At 39.8% G+C, this 25356-nt stretch overlaps 1 protein-coding gene across 8 annotated transcripts in view; it reads left to right on the forward strand.

Moving 5' to 3' along the window:
- SEMA4D (semaphorin 4D) overlaps positions 1–25356 on the forward strand; it is a 101489-nt gene that overhangs the window by 66832 nt on the left and 9301 nt on the right. For 5 of the 8 annotated variants that reach the window (XM_041398440.1, XM_041398444.1, XM_041398442.1 and 2 more), the window contains 12 exons: positions 926–988; positions 3376–3474; positions 4632–4725; positions 5662–5775; positions 6694–6845; positions 8554–8729; positions 8857–9013; positions 9777–9999; positions 10415–10530; positions 13528–13700; positions 13925–13968; positions 15089–17558. In XM_041398440.1, the coding sequence (XP_041254374.1) occupies positions 926–988; positions 3376–3474; positions 4632–4725; positions 5662–5775; positions 6694–6845; positions 8554–8729; positions 8857–9013; positions 9777–9999; positions 10415–10530; positions 13528–13700; positions 13925–13968; positions 15089–16005 (2328 nt within the window). In that variant the 3' untranslated portion in view covers positions 16006–17558. Of the gene's footprint in view, positions 1–925; positions 989–3375; positions 3475–4631; positions 4726–5661; positions 5776–6693; positions 6846–8553; positions 8730–8856; positions 9014–9776; positions 10000–10414; positions 10531–13527; positions 13701–13924; positions 13969–15088; positions 17559–17905; positions 18113–25356 lie in introns of those variants that run through there. The other 3 variants (XM_041398445.1, XM_041398447.1, XM_041398446.1) reach the window with 3 other exon arrangements.

Raw genomic sequence — 25356 nt, forward strand, 5'->3', positions numbered from 1 at the left:
GAGAGGGACTGTGGGTATCACCTGTAGTGGTAGGTTTTACATGTTTTCTTAATGTCAGGAGTGGGCCATTTTCTGTTAATCTGAGTCAAAAAGTAATATGAAACAGAGGCAAATCTGGGGCTTTCTCAGAGCAGGCCGCAGATGTGTTGCAAAAGGAGGCTCTGTCCTTTCACTCTCATCTTCTGTTACGTGCCTGGGTGTGTCTGCACAGCAGGTAGTGCTGCAGACAGGTCTGACAGCTGGCTCAGAGAAGTACTTTGAATATGTTTGTGCTAGTTTCTCAAAGTAGATTTGCCCAGGCAGAAGTCTGCTAATGTTATATTGCTTCTAGGTCCTTCCCAGGCTCCTGCTTTTCATCCCATCAGCAACACAGACTGACATGTAGAAGTGTACAGCATGGACTACCACCCAGGGTGCTTTAGAAGATGCTTATTTGATTTTTAATATGAAGAACATGTTCATGGGTGGTGGTGGGCATTTTGACCAGCATATGCAACATAGTTGTAAAGTTGTACTTAGTATAATGCATATTAGTCCAGTAAATTTTCTTTGATTCCTTTTCCCCAAGTGTTTTTTATTCAAGTGTTAATGAAAGAGAGAAGTACTTCAAACTGAAAAAATACTTAAGCCAGTTGCAGTTGCATTTCCCTAATGTATATGTTAATGAAAAGTTCATTAGACATTGGTGGGGAATCATCATTGTGAATCCAGAAGATGGTAGTTTAGTTCTAGTTAAGGTACATGGATTTGAAAATGTCACCTACCTGGGAAAAAATGGCTTTGAACCTTTGAATGCTACTTGCAAATTGTCTTGTATTTCCTCTAGATGGGGTTGCCTTTTCTTGTGTGTGTTACTGTAAGATTTTCAGATCTTGCATTGACTTAAAGTACAATGTGCTTTTTTGTTGCATGTTTTTTGACTTAGTTACACTGGAAGGTCACAGAAGATAAAAGGACTAAATGTGCAATTAAGGGCAAATCAGAACAGGTATGTACTTTTATTGAACTTGGAGAAAGATCTTGCACATTTTACTTCAAGAGGAGTGACATTAAAAGAAGAAAGTCTACAAGTGTTTGAAATTAAAATTTCAAAACAATCACCTAACCTTTTAAAATTAACTTGAGTGTTAGAAACTGCAGCATGCTTAGTTGTCTTTTTTTTTTAGTTCATTATTTTTTGTTTTGAATATTACTTGAATGTTTGAAAATCTGAACACACCCTAATGTGTGCTTAATGTTTTTCCATTAATATGATAAACCAGTATTGCTGTCACTGAAGTAATTGGTAGCAACTGTTGTGTTTTGTTATTGCAATAATTCCTTCACAGCATTTGATTTTACACAGAGTGAATGATTAATTTTGTGCACTTTGCTTTAGGGCATAGGGGTTTTTTATTAGGCCAGTTTATTTCCGCTGGCCTGGTATATGCATATTTTGTGTTGCTCAGCAGTTGTTCCCCTTGTGGTGTGACTCAAGACAGCTTAGAGGGCACCCAAGCAGCCAGCCCTCCTTGTCAGCTTGGTGGGATCCCTTGGTGTTTCTGGGAACTGCTGACTCCTTATGACTGCCAGGGCACAGGCTGACCTCCTTGTCTTGCCTCTCTTGCCTGATTACTTGGGGTAGTTGACTGTATGTGAATGTACCTTTCTGTTTGTGTAACACCACTTCTTTAATGATGCAGTACAGCAAGGATTTGCTGGAAAAGACTGATGGTCAGGCCTTTAACACAGGTTTGAAAGTAGAAGTCTGCAAGTTGTCTGAATACAAAAAGCAGATCTATTCTGCACTTGTATGGATGTGATCCTTGAACATGCAGCCTGTTTAGTTCACGCTCTTAAAGACCCCCAAATGCTTTGTCCAGGGCTGATAGTTACCATGTGTTTGTGTTGTTCATCAGGATGGGAGTGGGCTGTCTCCCTTTGTCTAGCTACTTCTTTTCCTTGACTGACCACTGATGACCATCAATACATTATTTGAACATGAGGTGTGATGGATATTCAAGGTGTGTTTCCTCCTTGTCTGCCTCTGCAGGGATAGGATCAGAGAATACTTTTTTTTTACGGATCAGTTGTGGTTGCTATTAATAATACTGATACACAGCCATAGTGAATATGGCATATAAGTTTCTCCTGTGCATGAGCATATGTTTAGCAAACATGTGTGTGATTCTCCAAAAGTCCTCTCAAAAATTATTGGTAGGGTGTAATAGACCTCATAAGCATGTACTTTGATAGAGCTCTGAATATGTTTTATTTTCTTCTGCTTCCAGTTTAGCAGCTCGTAATTACTGCTAGCCATGCTTTTTCCTCACTTCTAACCTTCTGCTAGTCCCATTTATGATGTAGCTATGATGTTTTGCACAGTACAGTAATTTCAGAAGGGTCAAGGTATTAAGCCAATACTGCTATTTCTTAAACTTAAATGGGCGGTTCTTTCCCCCACCCGTCAACACTATACTGTATAATGCCAGCAGAAAGCATTCATACAGCTGTTCAAGAGCCTTATCTGGCAGAGAGCATTCATACAGCTGTTCAAGGGCCTTATCTGGCAGAAAATTGGTTTTACACTCTTCCCCTCTTCCCCCTGCTTTTTTTCCCCCCTATACAGTCACAGAAATACCTGATTTGTCTCATAAGAAGGATAGTAAGGTCAGTGCTTAAACTTGCTTAAGAAGTTCATGGAACAGCAGTTAATGGAGGAATATGGCAGTATACCAGCAAGAATTAAGGGGTGTTATTGACACTGGTTTTTCTCTCTCTTTAAGTGGTGGTTTAAAGTTGTTTTACTTGGTTATTATTCTGAATTTTTATTGTATCCTTTATTAAGTATTTTGGTCAAATTCCTTGTTCTGTTTCAGAGCTAAAGATACTATGGAGCTTCCTTGGACAGTATCAAGGACTGGAAAAAAAAGAAAAATATGCCATTATAAGCAACAAAGCTTTGTGGCTAATCTCAGGGTATTAGAGGTTTTGCACTTAAACAACCTTGGGCTGTCATTGTTTCATCTAGATGTACAAGGGATGACAAAGTCTAAAACTCACTTCATGTTTAAGTAGTTGTTCCCGTGGACTGGAGGTGTCTTTGGAGCTTGTCCTCCCATAAAACAGCTGGGGATGGACCCTGCTGAGCATGCTGTCCTGCTAGGACACTGAGGCAGCTGCATACTATCGGATGTAGGAAACAGCTGCTTGCAGGATTGATCAGAGCTCCTGGAGATTCTAGGGAGATGGTGTCCCAGTGTCACCTATGTGTCAGGTACCTGGGCTTGCCGGTATGATGTGGCATAAGTAGCGGCAGTGGACAATGTTGGTTATGTTGGAATGTGGCAGCTGTGGTTTATCAGAGTCTAGTCCTTTCCTCATCCTCTATTACAGACAGAATGTCGTAATTACGTGCGTGTCTTGCAACAGCTGAATGATACTTTCCTCTACGTGTGTGGAACTAATGCATTTCAGCCAACGTGTGATTACCTGGTAAGAAACATACACATATTTTGACCAGCAATAGCTGTAACTTATAAGCAGCTCGGGTTACTCTCGTTTCCCAAAACTGTTGCATCTTCGCTGTTGGCTGTAAGGTTAGGAGCACTTGTTGCACTGTCCCATCATAGTGTCCCATCACAGTGTCCCATCATAGTGGCTCCTTTTTTGGAGCATTTAATGAATTATTGATTTATCTTGTCTAACTGCAGATCTGCCTTTTCTTAGCTTTTATACTTCTTCATGTATTGTGTGTTAGCATGAAACTGGTTGCTAAAACTGAAATTACACTGTTTGCAACTACCAGTCATTACTGAATCTCTGTGAAATTTCTCAGATTCCTGTGTCTGCTTGTCTCTGCTCCTGGCTGTGCCAAAGATGTATAGTGCTGAATCCTTCAGAGTGAAGTCTTGGCACAAAATTAAAACTCCCTTTTCTCACCACTGACTCTTGTATCATTTCCTTACTGCAGCTCTTAGCAATTTGAAAATTGAGAAATCTTGTAATTCTTTTTGCCTTTAGCTTCCAGTGCTTCCATTACATAGTACATTCATTACATACATACATTTCATTTCATACTGATTACTTCCCAAGTACTGTGGCTACCTTTCAGCTTTCTGATCCTCATTCTTCTGGTTTGTAAGGGATTTATAAAGTAGCAGCAAAAGTACTCTGTTACTTTTTAAAGCCTAATTGGATTATGCTCTATCTCAGAAATTTACCGTCATCTCAAAAATTGCTTAATCCACCTTAGAAACCGCTTGCTTCTTGATTTCTGAGTCTCCATTTTTTTCAAGCTAATTGAATAGTTGCTGGTTCTTTCTATGTATCAGTTAACTTCTCTGCCTTTCCTGCTGTCTAGCTTTTTTTGGGCGCTTGTTCTTGAAGTCTGTCTGAATTTATTTTTTCATCTTTTGCTCTTTTCTGCTTCCACTCTCACAAATTGTAGGATCACATGTTTTCTCTGTCTTTGGGGCTCGATAAGATTTTAGGAAAACACATATGCCTTCTATAATTTTACACAGAATGCCTTTGATGCTGGAAGTTGATGATATAGCCCATTAGTTGGTGTTTAATTTTTAGCTAACTTTGCATGAGTTAAGTGGCCGAAAGAAAAAAAGTTCTAGTAGTTGTTTTGTGGTTTTCAACAGAATTTAATTTCATTTGAACTTGGAGGTAAAAATGAAGATGGTAAGGGCAGATGTCCATTTGATCCTGCTCAAAGCTACACATCTGTTATGGTTGGTAAGTTCAGACTTCGCATTCCTCATTCTTATGTCTAAACATGTTCTGTCTTTTCCACTGTCACACTCCAGTCAGTCATTATCAAAATTGTGGCTTGCATCCATAATTTTTTGTCTGTATTGTGTGTCTGTATAAATAATAAAATACTTACGAAGGCAACCTAAGAATGTTTCTTAAAAGGAGAACTTAAACTAGGTTGTTTCGGCAGCAATTTCTAAAATACCAATTTTCAAACTGTATTTCTAGATGTTAAACATATTTAATCCGGATAGCCTAAATGTATTTAGACTGCCCTTGTAGTATCAATTATTGTAATTTCAGTAAATATAACAAGAAGTATTGTTAGCTGTCCTGAAGATGTGATACAGAATAGGGAAGTGAGATGTTTAATGCAAGAATATTTACTGCATGGAAACACACCACCGAATCTTAATCTGGGGAAGCCAGAATTTGTGGCATTAACCTGTCTGTATCAAGATCATAAAAGAGAAGCTCAACATCACATGAAACAGGAAATGAGAATAAAAAATTATGCTCCCTGCATTGTGCCTAAATATTATATACATCAAGTTTGAATAATGTTGGCATAGAAAGAGAGGAAAACATTTCCAGAATTCTGGTGCATTTAACTAAATTTGCATGTTTTAAGATAAACTGTAGGTTTTCATGTTGAATGTTAAAATGCCACGAAAACGAGTACTTTTGTCAGTTCTCATGTTAGAGCAGTAATAATAATAAACCCAAGTGTGGAAGTGTTAGCTTGAAAATGATCGACAGAAATGTAAACATAAAAGAAGTATCTGGGGCAATTCGGAGTAAATTCGTGTTTACCATTTCTAGTGGGAAGTTAAAACCTAAGATAGAATCCCAAGATATTTGTGTACCCTTTTTGGTATCCAGTCCGTAAGTTCTAATATATTTGGTTTTGTGTTGAAGATGAGGAGCTTTATTCTGGGACTTCCTACAATTTCTTGGGAAGTGAACCTATTATTTCACGTCACTCTCATCAGAGCCCTCTGAGAACAGAGTATGCAATACCTTGGCTTAATGGTAAGTGAGCATAAGTAGTGGACCAAACAAGTTTTTCAATATCACACGTACAGAGTTTGAGTGTCTTACCTGGATAAGGAGCAATTGTCTGATGTCTCACAGAGACAGATTTGGTTATACTGGCATACACTGTGAGTGTTTGCCCTCATGCATCCAAGAGATTCTATTTTGAAATGTCAGGATTTTTATCAGGACTGATGATGAAAACAGCTTCAGAATATACATGTTTCAACTTGACATTAATGGTTTATTTCTTACCTGCTTGTTCATCCTTGCAATAATGCAGCTAGGTTATGATATGGTAAGGAATTGGATGTTTTGGTCTTGAATTGGTTCTTAAATTGAGCTGATCATGGTTCTTGATATTTCAAGTTCCTGAATTTGAAAATTCACTGAATTTTGTGAATTTTCAGAGGTTTGAGGCTTTGTTCCAAAAAGGACCAAAATAATGTACATTTTTCAAAAAGTATAGGATTCTGAGTTTTGTAATATATATATTGTAATGGCACTGTCATTTTAGTGCTTCAGCTAATAGCTGAAATAGAGGAGAGGCAGGCAAGGGAGGCTTACCTCTCCAGGCCCATTAGAATCTAAAACCACATTTGACTGTGGTCTGAAGAATGCTGAAGTAATGAGCTGTCAGATCATAGAGATCTATCTCTCAGTATCTTAGTGCTTTCACATAGGTTTTGTGGTGTTCTGGGTTTTTTTTCTGTTTCTGGGGGATTTTTTTGTGGTTTGGGTTTTTATAGAAATCCTGTTCATGTGATGTACATTAAACTGTGTAAGTAGGTCACGAAGTGGAGAGGAAGTGAGTGCAGTGTGGAGTTTGGGTGAAAGACAAATTCTGAGGGTCTTTGAGGGAATCAAGTTAGTGGTCACATATGTAATAGAAAATTCTTCTGTTTGTATCTATAGAACCCAGCTTTGTTTTTGCTGATGTGATAAGAGCAGATCCAAACAGCACAGATGGAGAAGACGACAAGATATACTTCTTTTTCACTGAGGTGTCTGTGGAGTATGAATTTGTTGGGAAATTGATGATTCCAAGAATAGCTAGAGTATGCAAGGTGGGAGATAAGTTCAGTTTACTTTTACTATATCTCATAGAATCTTGTGTGTGCATGTTAAAAAGCATTCATTATTCTGGACTTACTGCCAGGTAAATGGAGGTGTTTGAGTTTAGTAAACCTTAATGAATAAGCTGTTCAGTCAGTTCGTTGGAACTGAGAGGCCTAATAGTTGCTTTGTAAATAAATACTTGATTTGATTTTGCACAGTTGTGAAATTTCAGTACATCTGGGGCTTCTAGTCTTCTCTGGGAGAAGAAAAAGCAACCATGACAAAACCCGGCAACAGAAAAAGTGTTGCTTCAGTTTTCATTGTTAAATCTTTTACACAAGTACAGCTCCCTGTGAAGAAATTATTTTGGTTGGAGCTGAGCAGATAGGATGTGTGTCAAGTAACTTTGAAGTAGCTGTATGTAAACACAACTGTAGCCGTGTCCACAGCAAAATAGTTCTTGACTCTGGTGTAGCAGATGGGACTTGCGTGAGGCTGCTATGACTGCCAGAACCTGAAGGGAAATGGTCACCAGCAGCCTGATTCTGTCACACTTGCTGTGCTTAAACCTCAGGGTGTCAAGCCAGTTCATGTACATCCTCAGGAGTGCTGGTTAGAAGTCTTGCTGATGAAAGTTTTTTCAGTAAAAAATGTTTATTTAACAAAAACTTTGTCAGTGGAATGTATCAATTTCCTTTTTTTTTCCAGCAGGAAATTTATCTGGCCTGTTTCATTTTTATGAGGTTGAAAGTTTTATTTTGACTTCACTGGTTTGTATTTAAACAGGGAAGTCAAAACATCAATAACAAGTTAATGCCCTTGAGATTTCCATTAAACAGAGGAGCTGGAGGCAGGTTTAGATGGGGCACTATTATGGCACTCTGCCCACTGACAGCTTGTGCGCACTTTAGAAGGGGGGAGTATTGTGGAATATGAGAGCTTCATTTATTATATTACTATATATTTCAGACTGTTGTTTGAAGTAGAAATCAGTGACAGGATGCAAATCTCTAAGCATTTATACTTAATTATTTTTAAATTTTGCAGATTTCCTTTTAATACATTGCATATACAATTGGATAATTAATGGAAATACTAATACTGTTTCACTATGTAGTTTTGTAAGGGAAATATCAGAGCTACAGCTCAAATATTTTGAAATACATTTCTAGTCAATATATTTCAACTTAAGCCTTGGTACCTACAAATCCTTAATAAAGGTGGTAACTTCTAGAAGGATTAAACTATTGCTGGATTTCTTCTAATGAAATAATCAGTGTCAGGCAAGTCTTAAGGCATATTGCAGCGTTAGAATTTAAATCAGTTTTGATGTCACCAAACAAATGCAGTATTATGTATTTCTCTTAAAGGACAGTATAATACTTCCATGCTTGTTTTACTTTTTTCCTAATGATACATTGCCCATCTCAGTTATTTTGAGTGATGCTGAAGTATGGTTCTTCATTAACTCCCATTTTTCATCTTCCCTGTACGCGTGATAGAAATAATTTTGCATTATTTTTGTTGAACCAATTTTCCTGTGGTTTTCATACTGTTTTGTTTGTGAATGTGTTAACATTTATTGATGTTGCTATAGATTAAATATTATAAAACACCAGGGCTTGGTAATTGCATGCTATATAGCCGTGGTTCTTAAGTGCAGAAGTGCTGCTAGTTCTCCTAACAAACACCTTTTTATTTTTTTAATACCATAAGAGGGACCAAGGAGGACTAAGGACCTTGCAAAAAAAATGGACTTCGTTTCTCAAGGCCAGACTGATTTGTACCATCCCTGATAAGAATTTAATTTTCAATGTTATCAATGATGTTTTTATTCTCAAATCTCCGACTTCAAAGGAACCAGTGATATATGGAGTCTTCACCCCACAACTGTAAGTGTGGTATAGCCTTTTCCTGGATAAGTACCTTTAATCTCAATTGGTTACTACAAGAAAATAATTACTCTTGTGTTTTTTTGGGTTTTGTTTTTTTTTTCCTAATTTCTTCCTGAATTAATAGGAACAATGTGGGGTTGTCAGCAGTGTGTGCATACAATCTGTCTACTGTAGAAGAGGTTTTCTCAAAAGGAAAATACATGCAGAGTACTACAGTGGAACAGGCCCATACAAAGTGGGTCCGATACAATGGGGAAATTCCGAATCCTCGACCTGGTGCGGTAAGTTTCTGTACTCTTGGATCTCATTCCTTTTTCAATGCTCAGGAGGAAACAGACTAGGGGATACCAGTAACCTACTAATGTTGGTGCTCACCTGGTAGCTTCTTGTAAAAACTTCATAGAAAAATACTCCAGTGATATGTTCAGAACTTTTTATCTGGGAGTCAAAGTTTTTGGGTTTTGGGGTTTTTAAATTTGGAATTAAGTTGTTTGCTGGTTTTGTATTTCATTATTTTGTTAATATTTTTCTCATTGTGAAATAAAACTCAGTTTACACTAGCAACATCATACACTTTTTGTTCAAATGAAAGGAAGTATAGGAACTGTTGCATTGTCTCAGTAGAATCAACATGTTTATCCAATGTAGTGGACTGCTCTGCAAAAGCAAATTTTCCTAGTGCTGGGTATCTTTCAGATTTTTGTTACTTGCTTATGTTCCTTACAGTCATACTGTTGCTGAAAGAGGTGATGGTTAAAAGTATGGAAGGTGTATGGGAGCACAGAATGAATACTGTCTTAGAATGTAGTTCGGACCCAAATAAAATATAGTCCAAAACTCGGGGCTTAGCACATCAAAGTGGCATGAGGTCTGATGACCTTCCTTGGTACAATGAGTATAGTGTACAGGTGTGGTTACTGGCCAAAATAATGTGGGGAAGAAAAATGCGTGCAGCTGCTGTTAATTGTCTTTATTTTGTACAAGTAAATGATGCAATTAGGTTCTCTTTTTTCTTTTTCACCCTTTCCCTGTCCCCTCTTCTAGTGTATAAACAGTGAAGCCAGAGCATCAAACTACATGAGTTCTTTGAATTTACCAGACAAAACATTGCAATTTGTTAAAGATCATCCTCTAATGGATGACTCAGTGACCCCAGTGGGAGACAGACCTCGCCTAGTAAAGCGAGATGTGAAGTATACACAGATTGTAGTTGACAGAGTCAGAGCACTCAATGGCACCATCTATGATGTTATGTTCATCGGTACAGGTGAGTTCTGCAGGGCACCTGGCTTTGGTGATGCACTAATTCTTAAGTTTTCTTAGAGAAACTCTTGCGATTTCTGTATTTACAGGGCTTTTACAGCAGCTGGTGTAAGAAAAAAAAAGTAAGGTGTCACAGTAACTGGACAGTCGTAGGTGCTTTGAAAAAGGATTGCAGGAAAAGAACTGCTTCAGTGAATTCAGCAAAACTACACAGTATAATCCCAAACTGGTCATTCTGTGCCCCAGAATATTATTTCCTGCTCAGAAGTCCTGATGGCAAGTTTGATAGTTGCCTTTGTCAAAGAGTTGTTCTGCTGAAGGAAGCAGATTATTGAGACAACTTACAGCAGTTGCTTAGGCCTTTTTCTTGCCTTTTTATTTCAAGGATCTTACTTAAACATATTGCTCTTTTGTTCCAGATCGAGGAGCCCTGCACAAAGCTATCAGCTATGAAAATGGAATGCATATTATTGAAGAAACACAGCTTTTTCCAAATTTTGAACCAGTCCAAACTCTCTTGATTTCATCCAAAACAGTGAGTGGTATAAGCATCGCAGCATTTATCTCCTTCTGTTCTTATACAAAACTTTTTTTGCACCACTTCGTGACTTCGTGGTAAAGAGACCATCACTGTGCATAGAGCCAGCCAAAGGCTGCATTTGTAACTCACCATGCTGCAACAATCACATCTTGCCTGCTGCATTTCAGTATGTTTGGTAGATGGTAAGCTTGTGGAGGTATTTAGACATGGAGAATGGCTGGAGGAGCACAGGTGTGCAGGGTCTTCACTTGCTTTCCATGTGCAGAAGCAGGAACAGAAGGTGTTTTAAGAAACTAATTTCAGTTTTGCAGGGATGTAAAAAACCTGACCCCTTGTGGCCACTGCAGATTTGTGAAGAAAAATCCCAGGCATTGAGGTTAGCAGAGGAGTGGTGTGTGGCTCTGAGGAAATAGACCTAAGAGAGAACACTCTTCAAGCATAGGGACTCATAATTGTCTGCTGTCCCAAATCTCGCAGGCTCCTGCACGCTGAGTGTGTTTGTGACAGCAGTCACGTTGCTGCAGCTGTGGGTGACGACCTCTGGTGACGTCCTGTCTGCCCAGTGGGTCGCCAGCTGCAGCTCCAGCTGATGGCACAGGAGCTGCTGCACACTCCAAACCTGGCAGCTGTCCTGCACTGTTTATCTGTTGTTTGCTTTAATCCTATAATGCTTTTGGGACAGTAGGAAGATGGTCACTGTGTAGTTTGTTCATGAGTTAGGTTTCTGCCCCTACTTGCTCAGACCTTCACATCCATGAATATATCTATCTGTCTGTGCCTAAGGTCACTTGTAGTATCAGCATCAGTGAGGTTTTCTGTGTTTCGTGAAGATGGAGTGCCTCTTTTGAAGTATCTAGTGGTAATACCAGTATTCGGTAGCTACCTAGTGATCCATACATAAGTACTCTGCAGCTTAGGGACTTAAGAATACTTTGAAACAGCTTTTATTTTTGTGTGATATTTAATAAAATTTTGCATGTTAGCATGATCAGCTCAGTGGAACAGAGCTTTATGCCATATTATTTACAAGCTCGTTCTGCATGCTTATTTATCCTTTAATGCTTATAATAGAAAGAAAGGACAGAGTCTGTTTTTGCTAGACAGACAGAAAGCAGGATTAAAAATGTCTGTGCTTAGTTTTCCGTAAGCATATTTGTATTATTTTTGTATGATGCATCACACTGACAACTCACCTATATATCTGTGCAGATATGTATTTTGTGTGTGTGTGTGTGTATATATATATATACACACACATACATACACAGAAAATATTTGCTTAATTTGCAAAAAAAGTTCAAATTACTCGCTTTGACAGGAAGTTTTGGAATTTGCCCTGTCACAGAAGATAATGATTGATAGCTCTTCTAATATATATGGTAATACCCATTCTTATAATTGTGGGATCATTCCTAAACTGGCTTAATTATGATTTGCCTAATTCGGAGGAGTGCTAAGGAAGGGATGGGCATTAAGCCTGATGCAAATACACATCATGTAACAATTTCAGTACACACTTGAAAGGCTTCTATAGAAATAATGGCATTGAATTTATTCACTCTGGGTCCAGGGGCCACATACTCTGTGACATACTCAGCTACCCGGTACATTCCCATAAAACCAGAGGTCCTTTTCAGTTATGGGGAGTGGGAGTTCGGGTCAGCTGCCAGAGTCAAGATAACTCTAGAGTCACAGTACCACCCAAGCAGGGAATTCCTGCTGCTTCCCAGTCTGAAAACACAAGTTTCTGCCTCCACAGTCAGTGGCTACTGAAGGCCGTCGCAGAGCTGGTTTCGTGTTACATGTCATGGCATCCCACAGTAGTGGACTAACCACAGAAGGGTAATAATTACCCTGATGGTGGGCTTTAGACCTCTCTGGAGTCAGAGTCCTTTCTGAGAGCATTTTTCAGTGGTCTCTAGGTTCTTCCCATAGTGGTGGGCAGTCAGATGAGCCTACAGTAAATCACCTTAACTCCTGCTTAACTGGAAGGTGTGTCTGGATTTTTTTTTAAATGGTTTGCTCAGCTTGCTGCATATTCCCTGGAATCTTGTATATATGAGCAGTGAAACATGCCAAGACACCACAACCCATGTGCAGTGTTGCACTGTTGCAGTGTAATCCAGCAGAGCACTAGAGAGTGAGCAGTGCTTGGTGGTCTGTGGAAATCTTTGAGCAGAATGGGAAACTTTTCCTAGGAAGTTGTAAAGTCTCCAACACTGTAGACTTCCTTCTATGAGCACTGCAGCACATCCCTTTTTTGAGGCTTGCCTCATAGTATGCAAAGTCACAGTGTACCTTTAGCTATTACTTTCCCTGAGCTCTAAAGCGGATGAGTGAGATATGGCAGCTGCCTGCCTTTTATAATAAGGATGAGTGTGGTCTCTTCCTGCTGTGCTCGGAGTCAGACTGCTTTGGGATCCCCAGCAGCAATGGTTCAGCAGCTGTTTGCAGTTATTTTCCCTTTCTTCTCGTGTCTTGCCAGTGCTGGTTCCTTTGAATACTACCAGTGTTCTTTCTTAAGAACTCTCGTAAGGATGATGCTAATGTTGTGTAGAGACTGGCTGGCTAAAGAGCTGAAGGCAGTGGGGCTGCTTTGGGTTAACAGGAGCAGCGCTACTACCTGCTCAGTCTTGTGTGTGCCAACTGCAGCCTTGTCACCAGCGCAGCCTTGCCTTGCCTCAGAGAAGGATTATTGCGCTCATATTTCTGGGAAAACAGATAAAGTCATAGTTAGTCGTGGTTACTTTCCACGTACCTGTTCCAGTTTTTTGTTGTCTTTTTGCACTTTTCAGCATTGCTGCAATAGTTCCAAGAGAACTTCCTTAGAAACAAGAGCTAACCAAATGCTTACTCTCCTAAAGCACCACTTTTACAAAAAAGGCTGTATGTATGCAGCTTTTTAATAACACTTAAATTGTTCCATTGAATTGGGTTGTTTGGCTTTGAGAAAGTGATTGATTGTTTTTTGTTGCGCTTTGTTTTCTTTAGGGCAGAAGATACCTCTTTGCTAGTTCAAATTCTGGTGTGGTGCAGTCTCCAGTGGCATTTTGTGACAAGTACACCACTTGTGTTGACTGTGTTTTAGCAAGGGATCCTTACTGTGCTTGGAAACCTCTTGAAGCTTCCTGCATTGATATTTTTAAAGAAGGTGAAATGGAAAGGTAATAGTATCCTTTGATGACCGTACAGTTTCAATCAATATTTAATCAGTCTTGTCCCATACTGATAATGGGAATTTTAGAAATTGAATGTTTTCAAATACAGACTTTCTCCTATCTATTTGATGTCTGTTAATGCTGTTTAGATTACTCTTATTAGTACATGGGGATGGGCAGACTTTAGGAAACAAGATTTTAAGTTGTAATGAGTGGACTTCCTTTTACAGGAGCTGGATTCAAAACATAGGTGGAGATGCATCTTCTTGTTCTGGTGAGTCAGTCTTCGAAGAGCTCCTTCATATGTCTGGATGGAGTGGTGAGAGAGTTCTGTTTAGTTCAGCTTTGCTTTTGTGATTATCTGGACATTCATTTACATTGTAATAGGTACGGGATTCTGCTTTGGATATTTGAGCATCTGTACAAACTGCATGTTGTCTTAAAAACTGTCTGTGTTTGTATGCATTTCAGTGTGCAGTGCACAACCCCCTGAAATGAATGGGGGCACCTCAACAGTGACTTGTGAATGAAAGCAATACCAGAAGTACTTCTAATGCAAAGGCCTCTGTCTCTTTGATGCAGCATTTGACATTCTACTGTGAGCTTTGACAAGTGCTTGGTTATTGCTGCTAGATCAGATTAAATTATTCTGAAAAAAAAAGCTGGTTTTGTGGTGAAAGGGGAGGGTAGCATAGAACATGATAGAGAGTAGCTGAAGTACCTTCCCTAATGCTTTAAAGCAAGTAACCACAGGTCCGTTCTTTGTCCTGTGTGCTGCTCCCACCAGATCAAGGAGATCATAAAGTGGAGTAGAGTTACAAGAGATTTTAGCTGCAAGTAAAAAAAGCTCTTAAGAGTTTGACCTACTCACTTTTTATTTATAATCCAAGCAAAGCGTGAACCACCATGAGAGCTTTGCTTGTTATTTTTTTTATTAACTTATGGGATGCCATAAGTTGCCGGTGTGCTATAAGTGTAAATATCTTTTTTTTTTTCAGAAGAGAGTTCCTAGTTCAGTTTCCCCTTGGATACTTTGTAGTTGCTGCTTTACTTAAAATGTACTGATTGGATATAAAGTGAGACTAAGTACAGTATCTTTCCCAAACAGTGACTTCCCAGGTGCACACTCAGTTGTGGATCAGTGAGGTCTCACCTCTATCTGGAAGTGAGGCTGTCTTAGAGTTGAGATGTCCTATCTCTTAGTTTGTCTTGATGTTCCACGTGCAGCTTGGTATTCCACTGAGATTCTTGCATGCTGCCCACCTGGTCTTGTGAGGTGAATGCCATAATCTTCATGCTTCCAGTAAGACTGTAACACAGTCTGGTGAAGCTGTACAGATTAGAGCAAACTGGAATCATTGCTGATACTCTGCACGTTTATTTTGATGTTCCAGATAAAGTAAGAGAGAATCCCCTACAGCATACATTCAAGCATGGGAGCACAGCAGAACTCAAGTGTTCTCAAAAGTCCAATCTGGCACAGGTAGTTTGGAAGTTCAAAGATGACGTGCTGAGAGTGGAGAGTCCCAAGTACCGTCTGCTGGAGAAGGCATTGCTCATCTTCAATTTATCAGAAGGAGACAGTGGTGTTTACCAATGCTTGTCAGAAGAAAAAGTGAAAAATAAAAAATTTTCTCAAGTGCTAGCTAAGCATGTTTTGGAACTGAAAAAAATGCAGCATACCACGGTGGGTCCCACTGCAACAGCTGCACCAACAGAAGGTAATAGTGATGTGCCAAAAGTGTCAGCTGTATCAACCGAGGTGTCCACTGCTCACATCTCGACCACTCACATGGTACCAGTAACCACAGCAAGGATATTAACAAAGCCCATTGGCCCTGTCCTGACAAGTGTAGCCTCCAACACAGAGCTCTTCAATTCAATTCCTGATGCAGTCCCGGAAAAGACAATGTTCCTCAAGTCAAATGATAACTTCCTGTTGATGTTCCTCTTCCTCTTCTTTTTCATTCTCTTTTTGTGCCTGCTCTCCTACAATTGTTACAAAGGCTACTTGCCAGGGCAGTGCTTGAAATTTCGCTCTGTGATGCTGCTTGGTAAGAAGAAAACGAAGTCAGATTTTTCTGATTGTGAGCAAAGTGTGAAAGAGACACTGGTGGAGCAGGGCAGTGTCAGCCACCAGAGCGGGGAGCAGCCCAAGCCTGCGCACGACACCGGCTACGAGACGGAGCCCGACTGCGGGAACAGCCAGCTGCAGGCTGGGGATTCACAGGCCTCCCGTGAGGCCAAGGACAAGCCCTTCGACGTCAAGTGCGAGCTCAAGTACGCCGACTCGGACGTGGAGGGGGACTGAAGGAGCCCGTGGTCCCTCTCGGTGGCAGAAGTGAGCTGTGCTCCTGCGGCTGGCTATTTGAGCACGGAGAGCCTGGGTGTGACAGCTAAGCCATAGCAGGGGTTACGTGCTTAAGCTGTACAGCAAGCCAATTTTTGTTCAGATCTCAGCAGATTAGAGAAGTGGTGTACTTGTCTGGAGACCATAGCATCTTGTGTTGTACTGTCTTTTTTTCTGTTTTTTTCAAATGGCCAGTTTCAGATCGCCACTTGTTTATTCCCAGTTTTCCCCCCTACGGAGCACTTTGCTCTAGTGAAGCTACTTGCTTGTTCTTTGGCCATATTCTTCGATAGAGTAAAAGTAACTTTATAATTCAGTTGGCTTTAAAAAGTACTTCAGTCTTCACATATTTTTAGTTGCCATTAAAAATCTAGTTTCATTTTAATTCCAAATTGGAAATTGAGTTTAGTTTATCAGATTGGTAAATTACAGACTTTTGTCCAGATTGGGACATTTTTTTTTTCTTTGCTTCTAGTGATTGTTTTTAGTTTTATGCTTTGTGTTTTTGGCACACTAGGTCTCTTTAGTTGGTTAAAGTTAATTTTTTTAACTGCTCTACAAGTATCTTAGATTTTAAGGTATAATGGGGATAGTAGCATTGCCTTGATTTGTGTAAGACTCAGGGATAATCTTGTTTAAAGGCTCTTTTCTTTGCTGCTTTCTAGAAATGTAGGTACAACAATATCAGTACAAAACATGGAGTAAGTGGGGAATGGGGAAGGAGGAAACAAATGCTTTTTTTTTTGTTCGGTTTTTTTTTTTCCTCCCCCCCACCAGCCAGCCAGCTGGACATAGTCACATTTTATTTTCTATACAAAACTGGATTTATTTTTTTTTTCCTTTAGTTTATAGAACAGTACAGGCAAGCAACTGTCAGTTAGCAGTGACAAGGAAAGAGGTTTCATGCATTGTGGAAGCAAAAGAGGAATCAAGAAGAATTAACTCCAACAATTCAGCTAGTGACTCGCTGGAATGGACTGTTGGGACACAGCCTGATGAGAAAATGTTGCTGATTTTTTTCTTCTTTTCAGATTCAGAAATAACTCGCCTTCTTTTTGTGACAAGTACTTGCAGCGTCACCCTTTCTGGATGATACCTTCACTCTCCTATGCAACTGGAGACTGAAACTGGAGCTGCTTAAACAATCAGTCCTTTGAACTGTTTATGTGAATCATGCCTGCTACCGTGAAAGTGTGCATTTGTTCTCAGCCTGGTTCACAGCAGCACTGTTTGTCTGTAAAAGCATTTTATGTGTGCAGTACAGTCCTGAAGAATTGTTCCTCTCACTGCCTCGTTCTGTAAATATTGCTAGAAGTAGAATACATTTTAACAGTAAATAGCAGTATGCCTGGGCTGCTTTTCTGTGTTGAACCTTCATGCAAACATAATTTAGACCATCTTAGTGTAAACAGTTTATATTTTATAAGATTCAGTTTGGTTTTATTTTTCTATTATTAATTATGTACATATAACAGAATAAATATTAAAATAAATTGTATTAATCTTGGCTTTTCTGAAATGTGACACAATGACACAGTGCTTTCCATTTGGCAAGCACTAATGTTCCTTGTGATTTCCTTGTGGGGGGGATGCAAAAAAGTTCGTAATTAATTTGAAGCAGCCTCTCAGCTTCAACTGAATGGGTTATGACCCAGGGTGGGGAGGTGGGAAGGATGGGAGAAAAATAACATGGGAGAAGGAGGAAAGTGCTCTTCTCTAGGGGCCTAGGGATACTTTGTCTTACTACCTTTCTAAAACTCATTTGTCTTTTTGCATTATTTCTTCATTGTGTGATGTATTTCTTGCAATTTCTTTCCTTAGTACCCTTTTACTTTCTTTTCTGTCCTCTTCTGTCACACAGCCTCATCTCCTATACCTTTCCCTCCTACTGGTACCTCCTTTATGTCCTGTGTGGGAAGTGGTTCACCTCCTTCACCCACCAGTACCCAGCCTGATGTTTGGTCTAGCAAAGACCCCGTAAAGGTCATGTTGTTGCCACCTTTCCTAAGTGACCAGGCACAGCATGTTAGTGTCCGGGGACCCTTCCACCTCTTCTGCCAAGCCACAGGTAAGTTGGAGGGCCCCTGTATAAGCCAGCACTTCTTGCATTAAAGGTTTAGCTATGTCACCGTGTACTGTATAAATCTTACTTTTGTGATGTTTGGGGTGGGGGGTGGGGGGGGGGAAACAAGAACAAAGAGAGACAGTATCAAGATGCCAGCGTGCATCAGGATGCCAACCTGCTCTTACCAAGAATAAATCACGGCGAGTACCGTACTCTGTAGTGGAGGCTCTGATTCAGCAATCCACTTCAGTATGTTGAGCATCAGTTAATTTTATTAGGCTCACTTGCATGCTGAAGGAATTCAGTGACTCAGGATTGCATATGTATGTTTAGCAGGCAGATATTTTCATTGTCAGTGTGTATACAGTTTTAAAACTACACTTTTATTGAATTTGAATTTAGCATATTTTGTGGACCAGGTCAGTCATTCCTTTTTGCATCTTATTTGAAGTGGTAAAGTACATACAGTAATAACTTCCATTTTATAGCAGATATATTCTCTGAGGTGTACAGGAGGACAGAGCTATTTTTTCAACAGTAATTTAGCTTTTTTTTTACAGTTTCTGTTTGGATTGTTACAAACTACAATTTGTAATTGCTGGTTTAAACTAAGTATGATTTAGTGGATCAAAACAGGTCTTCATATGTAACCTTATTCTTTAAAAGAAGAAAGTATATAGATTTAACATAAAAAGTAGTGTTGTTCTGTATTGGCATCTCTGTCAGTGTTATGTGGAAGCAGATCAAAATGCATAAGTCTTTATTATCATAGATCTTAACAGAGGCACTATTTGTATTTCCATGGCTAGAAGTAACAACAGTGGGATGAAAGTTCTTTCATAGACTAGAACCATTCTGATTGGAAAGCACTTTTCAGCAGTAATTTTTCACTTTTGCGATAGGCAATTCGGAAACTTGGTAGTCCACTATGAAAAGAAAGTTACTATAGCGCATAAGATTTAAACAGTTTGATAGTTGTGCTACAGACCTAGACTTCATTTGAGAATTACTTTTTTTCATCCAGCAGTGCCTATCTTAACATGATGCTCATGCTGCTCTTAAAAATTGTCAGTAATTTTATTTGCCTTGGTAATGAATTTAAGAAAGAAGGCACAGTGTCCTAAAGTCAGTGTGTGGACTCCATTCCTCAGGAGGTGTAGGGGTGGACAGTGGAAGAAACTCTGTAACCGCCTGAAATCCAAGGGATGCAGTAATGGCACAGATGGGCCTAAGGGGACCCAGCTATGGAAGCGCTTCCAATGCCTGTCAAAGTAGGGATGGACAGGACTTTGTATTATGAATAGAGTTTTTGCTCCCTTTGGGAAGCAAGGCAATTGGCTGACACATCATACTCTTACCCAGAATTACGATTTCAGTCTCTTGATTTAAGAAACAAGCCAGCAAATGCAGACCAGCACACAGAACTGGTGCAAAAATACTTGTATCTTTCTGGGTCCTGTATGTGAGGATATATGAATTCATCCTCGGTGGGGGGTGACTAAACAGTTTTTACAAGCAAGGTCTCTGTTCGGATTTGTTCAGATTTGTTCAGTGTCGGTTAATATTTCTTTATATCAACATAGCTTTAGTGGACCTTGATTTCTCTCAGCTATGAACACAAGGTAAAATGTGTTTGCAGGGAGCAGAAGGGTTAAATAAGACTGGCAGAGAGTTAAATGTTGTGCCTGGTTGTCTGCAGAAAAGGATATGGCATCAGTAAACGTATGATGCAAATACATAGATTGCCACATCATGCAGTAAAAACCTCAAAGCTTATTTTTAATTAAGTTTCTAACTTAATTGTTATTTTATCAGAATTGCTGAATCTCTTCCTTTTTTAATTGTAAATATCTGTTTCAAGCTGTCTGGAAACTCAGCAGGAGTTGGTGAGTTCTTTTGCTCATCTCATAATTCATCCCACATGAAAAGGCGAGCTTTTAGGTTCTAACCTAAAAGCTCGCCTAAGGATAAGACTTTACAACCTCGTAACTGGCTCATTTCCATAAGGTAAAGTTAAGTGGATACAGCACAAACAGCACTTGTGGCAAACTGCTACATTTTTTCTGAAGAGTAAGTTTTTTCAAGCATGGAATACTCCTCTTCTGGAAAATGGAGGAATGAATCTCCCTTGGCAGATTTTCTCCCGGTTTGTGTCTACTCCCCCAGAGAGTCTCACATTTCTCCAGACACCTGTCTGTCGTATGTGCATGGGAAAACAGGTTTCCTGTGTACTTTCTCTAATATAAATTTTCTCTTCCATTACAGAATTTTAAAAACTTACAGAGGCAGTTCAGGCAGGTTTCAGATGAATTGAACAAAATACTGCACTATCTGGTTCAGGGCAGAGACAGTGAGTCGGTGATGCACACACGTGCTGTATAATTTCTCTGGTGTGCTCTGTTGGAATTAGGAATAGTAGGAACAGGGTTTTTTCCAGAGTTTTGGTTCCACTCAGAGGTGTTTTACTGGCACCTCCTCCCCCAGCTTTAGAGTGGCATCTCCCATGTCCATAATTTCACAGACAAAATATGGTGAGTGTGCTGTGCAGTAGTTCAAATGCTTTTATAATCGAACACTGCAAAACACTTGTGCTTCACCTGCAGATTAAACCTCTCAGTGTTCATGGTGGCAAGATGACTCCCTTAATTCACCTGTAGCTGGAGGTTTTACATACTGGATTATTTTCATTCTTGGTAAAAAAAGCCCCAGTAGTGTGGACATAAAAGTTCTGTGAACTTGGAAATACACTTTCAAGGAGTTACTGTTTTCACGGAGATACTGAGATGGTGGTATGGTTGGTAACACATACAATGCCTGTTCACCGTGGTTATGCTGTTTTAGAAGGTGTACAAGTTTCCCACATCATGGAAGAAAAGATCCATAACTTGCAAGAATCAGAATTGTAAGTAGTTCACTAGAGATTCCACTGAAAGACCTGCAGAAGGGTGGGGAAATTTTTTTTCCCCAGGAGGAGGAGGTCACCTGTCAGACTGACTTACCCATGGAAATGAGTAATTAATTCTTGGGTGAGGTTTTTTTTCATCATTTGCATGATTGCATCAGCCCTGGTGCCCTGGGGTGGTCTGGTCTGGTGTAGAGCTCAGTCCGGAGAGGCCGTGGGGATGTGAGTCAGCCAGAGCAGGGTGAGCCTGCCTTGGAATGTTCTTCGTGTGGGACACAGTGTTTGTCCAGGATGGCAAATGACAGCATTTAAATTACAGTGTGTCAGTATCTCAAATTGCCTTTACTTGGGTTCTTACTTTTTTCTTACAAGAACCTAAATATCAAATAGCAATTTTTCATACACTTGTGTTTTATAACCAGTTGAAGTTGCTAAGTGGCTCTTAATTATGTCTGTGGAGAGATACAATGTTAGATTTTGAAATGTGAGAATGGTTTAATTGATGGCCTTGAAAGGAAAAGCTCTGTGTCTTCCAGGACAAATCAATCCACTGCACAAATATTTTAACACTTCAGAAAATTTTCAGGTTTTTATGCACTATATTTTGAGATATTTTGAGATTTAAACGTGGTGCTTTCCTGAAGCAATACCCATGACTTTAATCTGTATGCTTAACAAATGGCTGGTTTACCTTCCTGTGAGTAAGTTTGCACCTTGTTAAACAATTTCATGTCCCACTTCATGAATTGTCTTCTCAACAGACCTTGGGTGTTTTATCATATGCTATTTGACTTAATTTCACTGTATTTGGCTAGTTATCTCATAGCTCTTAATTTGTAATTTTGTGGTTTTGTACCTCTTTTTTTCAATTATTTTTGCACTGATTACACAGTGCTTAATCGCACTGTGGCACTCTCAAACCTTTCCTGTGTGTAGATCTCTGACATGCCACCTGTTTATTATTATTTGGGATGCATTTGCAAGACAAGTTAAAAAAATGAAGATTGTTCCTTTAATATATAATAGAAAAGGACTTTGAAGTTTTATAAAATTGGGTAGATATTGCAGATCTATTTTGCATAAAACTCACGTTAAAGATACCTTTGTTACTTTAGTTTGTGATATCTTAGGGGAGTGTAATTTTCTTACTACAATGCTGGCATTTCTTTTTTCAGACATGGGGTGTGCTGAGGCCCTCATAGCTAAGTCTGATGCAAAACCAACAGCATTAAACACCTTTGTAACTGCTGTGTTACCTGAGCTCTGATGTGAGCTTTATAGTGACTTCTGTAATCAAATTGAAAATTAATTTTTATTAGTTACATGGATGATGCATTCCTAAATTCTGGCACCAGCAGCAGATTTTGAAACATTGCTGTAAAACTTTTCTTTGCTGTGCAGTTCTGTGTGGAAAGACTGTGGTCAAGGTATGAGATGTGTGGAAAGGTGTGCAACAAGAATGCCTTTTCATTTTTTCGTTGCTGTTGTTGCTTTTGGGATTACTTTTTGTTGTTGTTTGGTTGTCTTGTTTTAACTTACATTAGTTTTACATTAAAGACAAGAATAAGTTCAGTGTAAAAATAATTTAAGCATAAGGCAAATCAAAAAGCATCAGGCATCAAAATTAAAAAGGGGACAGCAAGAAAAAGAAGTAGAACCAAAAGTGTCTTGATTTTTTTTCCTCAGAAGATTTTGTTAATTTATTGTTTTCCTGCATTTCACAGCGTGCAGCTGACTGCACTCGTACAGGTTTTTCCTGTGGAATGAGTAATAAGGTGCAGTTGGGAAATATCTTGTGTGGCTTTTGGTAGTTTATAAATGATTAAAAGATAAAGACAGACCCCAGAGTGCCTTGGGAGATTCAGTCCCCGTAGGACTAGCAGCTGCAGGCTGCAGGGGTTGCCGCTGTTGTGGCGTGTGTGGAGCACTTGAGGCTGCATGCCTGCTGCGGTGTGTCCGGCACAGCAGCAGTGTTGTGTGCGCTCACCACTCAGTTCTATGGGCTGCATCTCGTCTCAGCACAGGGCTTGGGGAAATAGCGCCTTTGCATGGTTTTCACAGCTCTCCACTGGTAAAAACCCCAGTTTCTACCCTCACAGTTTGAATAAGCCACCCTTCTGAGAGAGCAACTTGTCAGAAATTCTGTTGAGGCCAAGGGAAGGAGCTTGCGCCTCTGTGCGGGAGTGCCTCTGCGAAGCAGCAGCTTTGCTGTTCAGTTGTCTAGTTCAGCTTTTCAGCTTGCTGGGGGATTGGGTGCTGCATGGGCTGTCAGCAGAGACGAAGTGGCTGGGTCACAAAATGGGCAGTATTCTCCATTTGAATTTAATGTATGCATTTCTGGGAGACTGTGAGAGAGCAGAATCCACACCAGCTTTTGTAGTGTGACTAGGTATGTATAAAAAGAGAAGCTTGCTTCACAGTGGGGACTTTGAGATCCAAATACCTTTTGGGATGTCTTCTCTCAGGAGGGAGAGGGATTCACTTAGGTGTGTATTTTGTTCTCTGTACCATTTGCTTGCAGAAGTTTACCTGACCTCCCAGTTTAGCATTTCTTTTTGTAGTTCAGCCTAAATGCTTCCAACTTTTTCTCCTTGCTAATGTGGAACTTGATTCAGTAATGTCTCAGCTTGAAGCAGTACCCTGGCACCCTGGCCATGATTGAGCAGCTGTATTTCCCAGCCCTGCTTAGGGAGATGTGATGGGTTTGGACTGGTACTGCAATCTGGACCGTAACCACAATTTTACGCTCTTTTGCTCAGAACATCCTGTTACCCCCTGCCAGCCAGGGCTGCAGCCTGACTACCCATACACTTGTTTTCTTCCTGATGAGCGCTACATCCTGTAGACTTGTAATTAATAAGTCATTGGTGTGGTGACTGAGTACTAATTTAGACCAAAGCTGTCATCTTTTTTTAACTATTTCAGCAGAAACAGCAGAAACAGCAGAACTGACTCAGCATATTCTGTGCGTTGTCCCCAGAGTGGAGATGAAAATCTCATTTCCATCTCTTCAGTCATCTTCCTGCCAGATCTGCCTGTCAAAGCAAAAGTAGTAGTTGGTGTTCTCTGGAGAACAGAAGTGATTTTTTGGAGAGCATGTTACTTCTTAAAATACGTTCTTCAATTTTCTTAATTTGATTTTAAAATGTAGTAGTTTTGTTAGCTGATAGGGTGCTAAAAAGGGATAGCTAAAAAATAATTAGGCAAACACAAACCGCCAAGGGAAGTTTAGGCTGGACATCAGGAAAAAGTTCTTTTACAGAAAGAGTGATTGGGCATTGGAATAGGCTGCCCAGGAAGGCAGTGGAGTCACCATCCTTGGAAGTGTTTAAGGAAAGACTGGATGTGGCACTAGTGCTGTGCTCTAGGTGATAAGGTGGTGTCGGGTTAAAGGTTGGACTTGAGGATCTCTTAAGGTCTTTCCCAACCTAGTGAATTCTGTGATGCAGTGAAAGTGGAACCTTTTTTTACAGGGTTTTTTTTTGTTTGTTTTGTTTAGTTTTTTTGTTTGTTTGTTTGTTTGTTTTGGGGTTTTTTTTGTGTGTGTGTGTTTGGCAGTCCCTGGTTTTAGCGTAGTAGTGCTTCATCAGATTTTTCTTTTTAAAACCTTTTTCTGGACACTCTCAGCATCTGAATAAATGAACAGTAACAAATTGAATTTTTATCTAATGGGCCGGTCAACCATTTTCCCAACCTGCTTTTAAATTTCACTCTTGAGAAGACAGATGCCATGTCCTGCTTGCACCTGCGTGTGCTGTGCATCACCTCCAGGGACTAGTTGCTTCTTCCAGCTCTTACGTGGTTCACGTTCCGCAGGAAGCACTTCCTGCTTTTTATCTGCCATAATAAGGCTGCATTGGCTTGTGGTGTTGATGTTACACAAAGGGATGGGTAATTTAATGAAGCACCAGGTGTGTGAAGGGCCTCATGCATTCTTCAGTATGAAATTCTTGGTATTGGAAGTAATATTCTTTGGCATTTCAGGGAGGTCTGTTTTCTTGGCTTTTTACTGGCTTTTTTTCCATTGCTGTCAGGCTTGTCTTCTAGAATTAATTGCCCTGATTTAACAATCAAACACCAACCAATGAATTGGGGGTACAGACTACAAAACTTGCACTCTGTTTTCAGAAATCTGCAAATATGCTTGTCTCAATTTAAAGTTTTTTCCCCCACTTTTCCAATCAGCTGCCCTCTGATGGCTTCATTTCATACTGATTTGTTATTTTGGTATCAGCAGCAATCAGACTCAAACTTCTACAACTCAAGAAACTGTGACCAGCTCTAAATCTTTCATTCACATACTGAGTAGTACTGGTAGTAATGTTTCTTATTAATGATTGACTAA

Source organism: Onychostruthus taczanowskii, unplaced genomic scaffold (assembly GCF_017590055.1).
Source record: "Onychostruthus taczanowskii isolate IOZ18803 unplaced genomic scaffold, ASM1759005v1 scaffold149, whole genome shotgun sequence".
NCBI classification, from domain to species: domain Eukaryota; kingdom Metazoa; phylum Chordata; class Aves; order Passeriformes; family Passeridae; genus Onychostruthus; species Onychostruthus taczanowskii.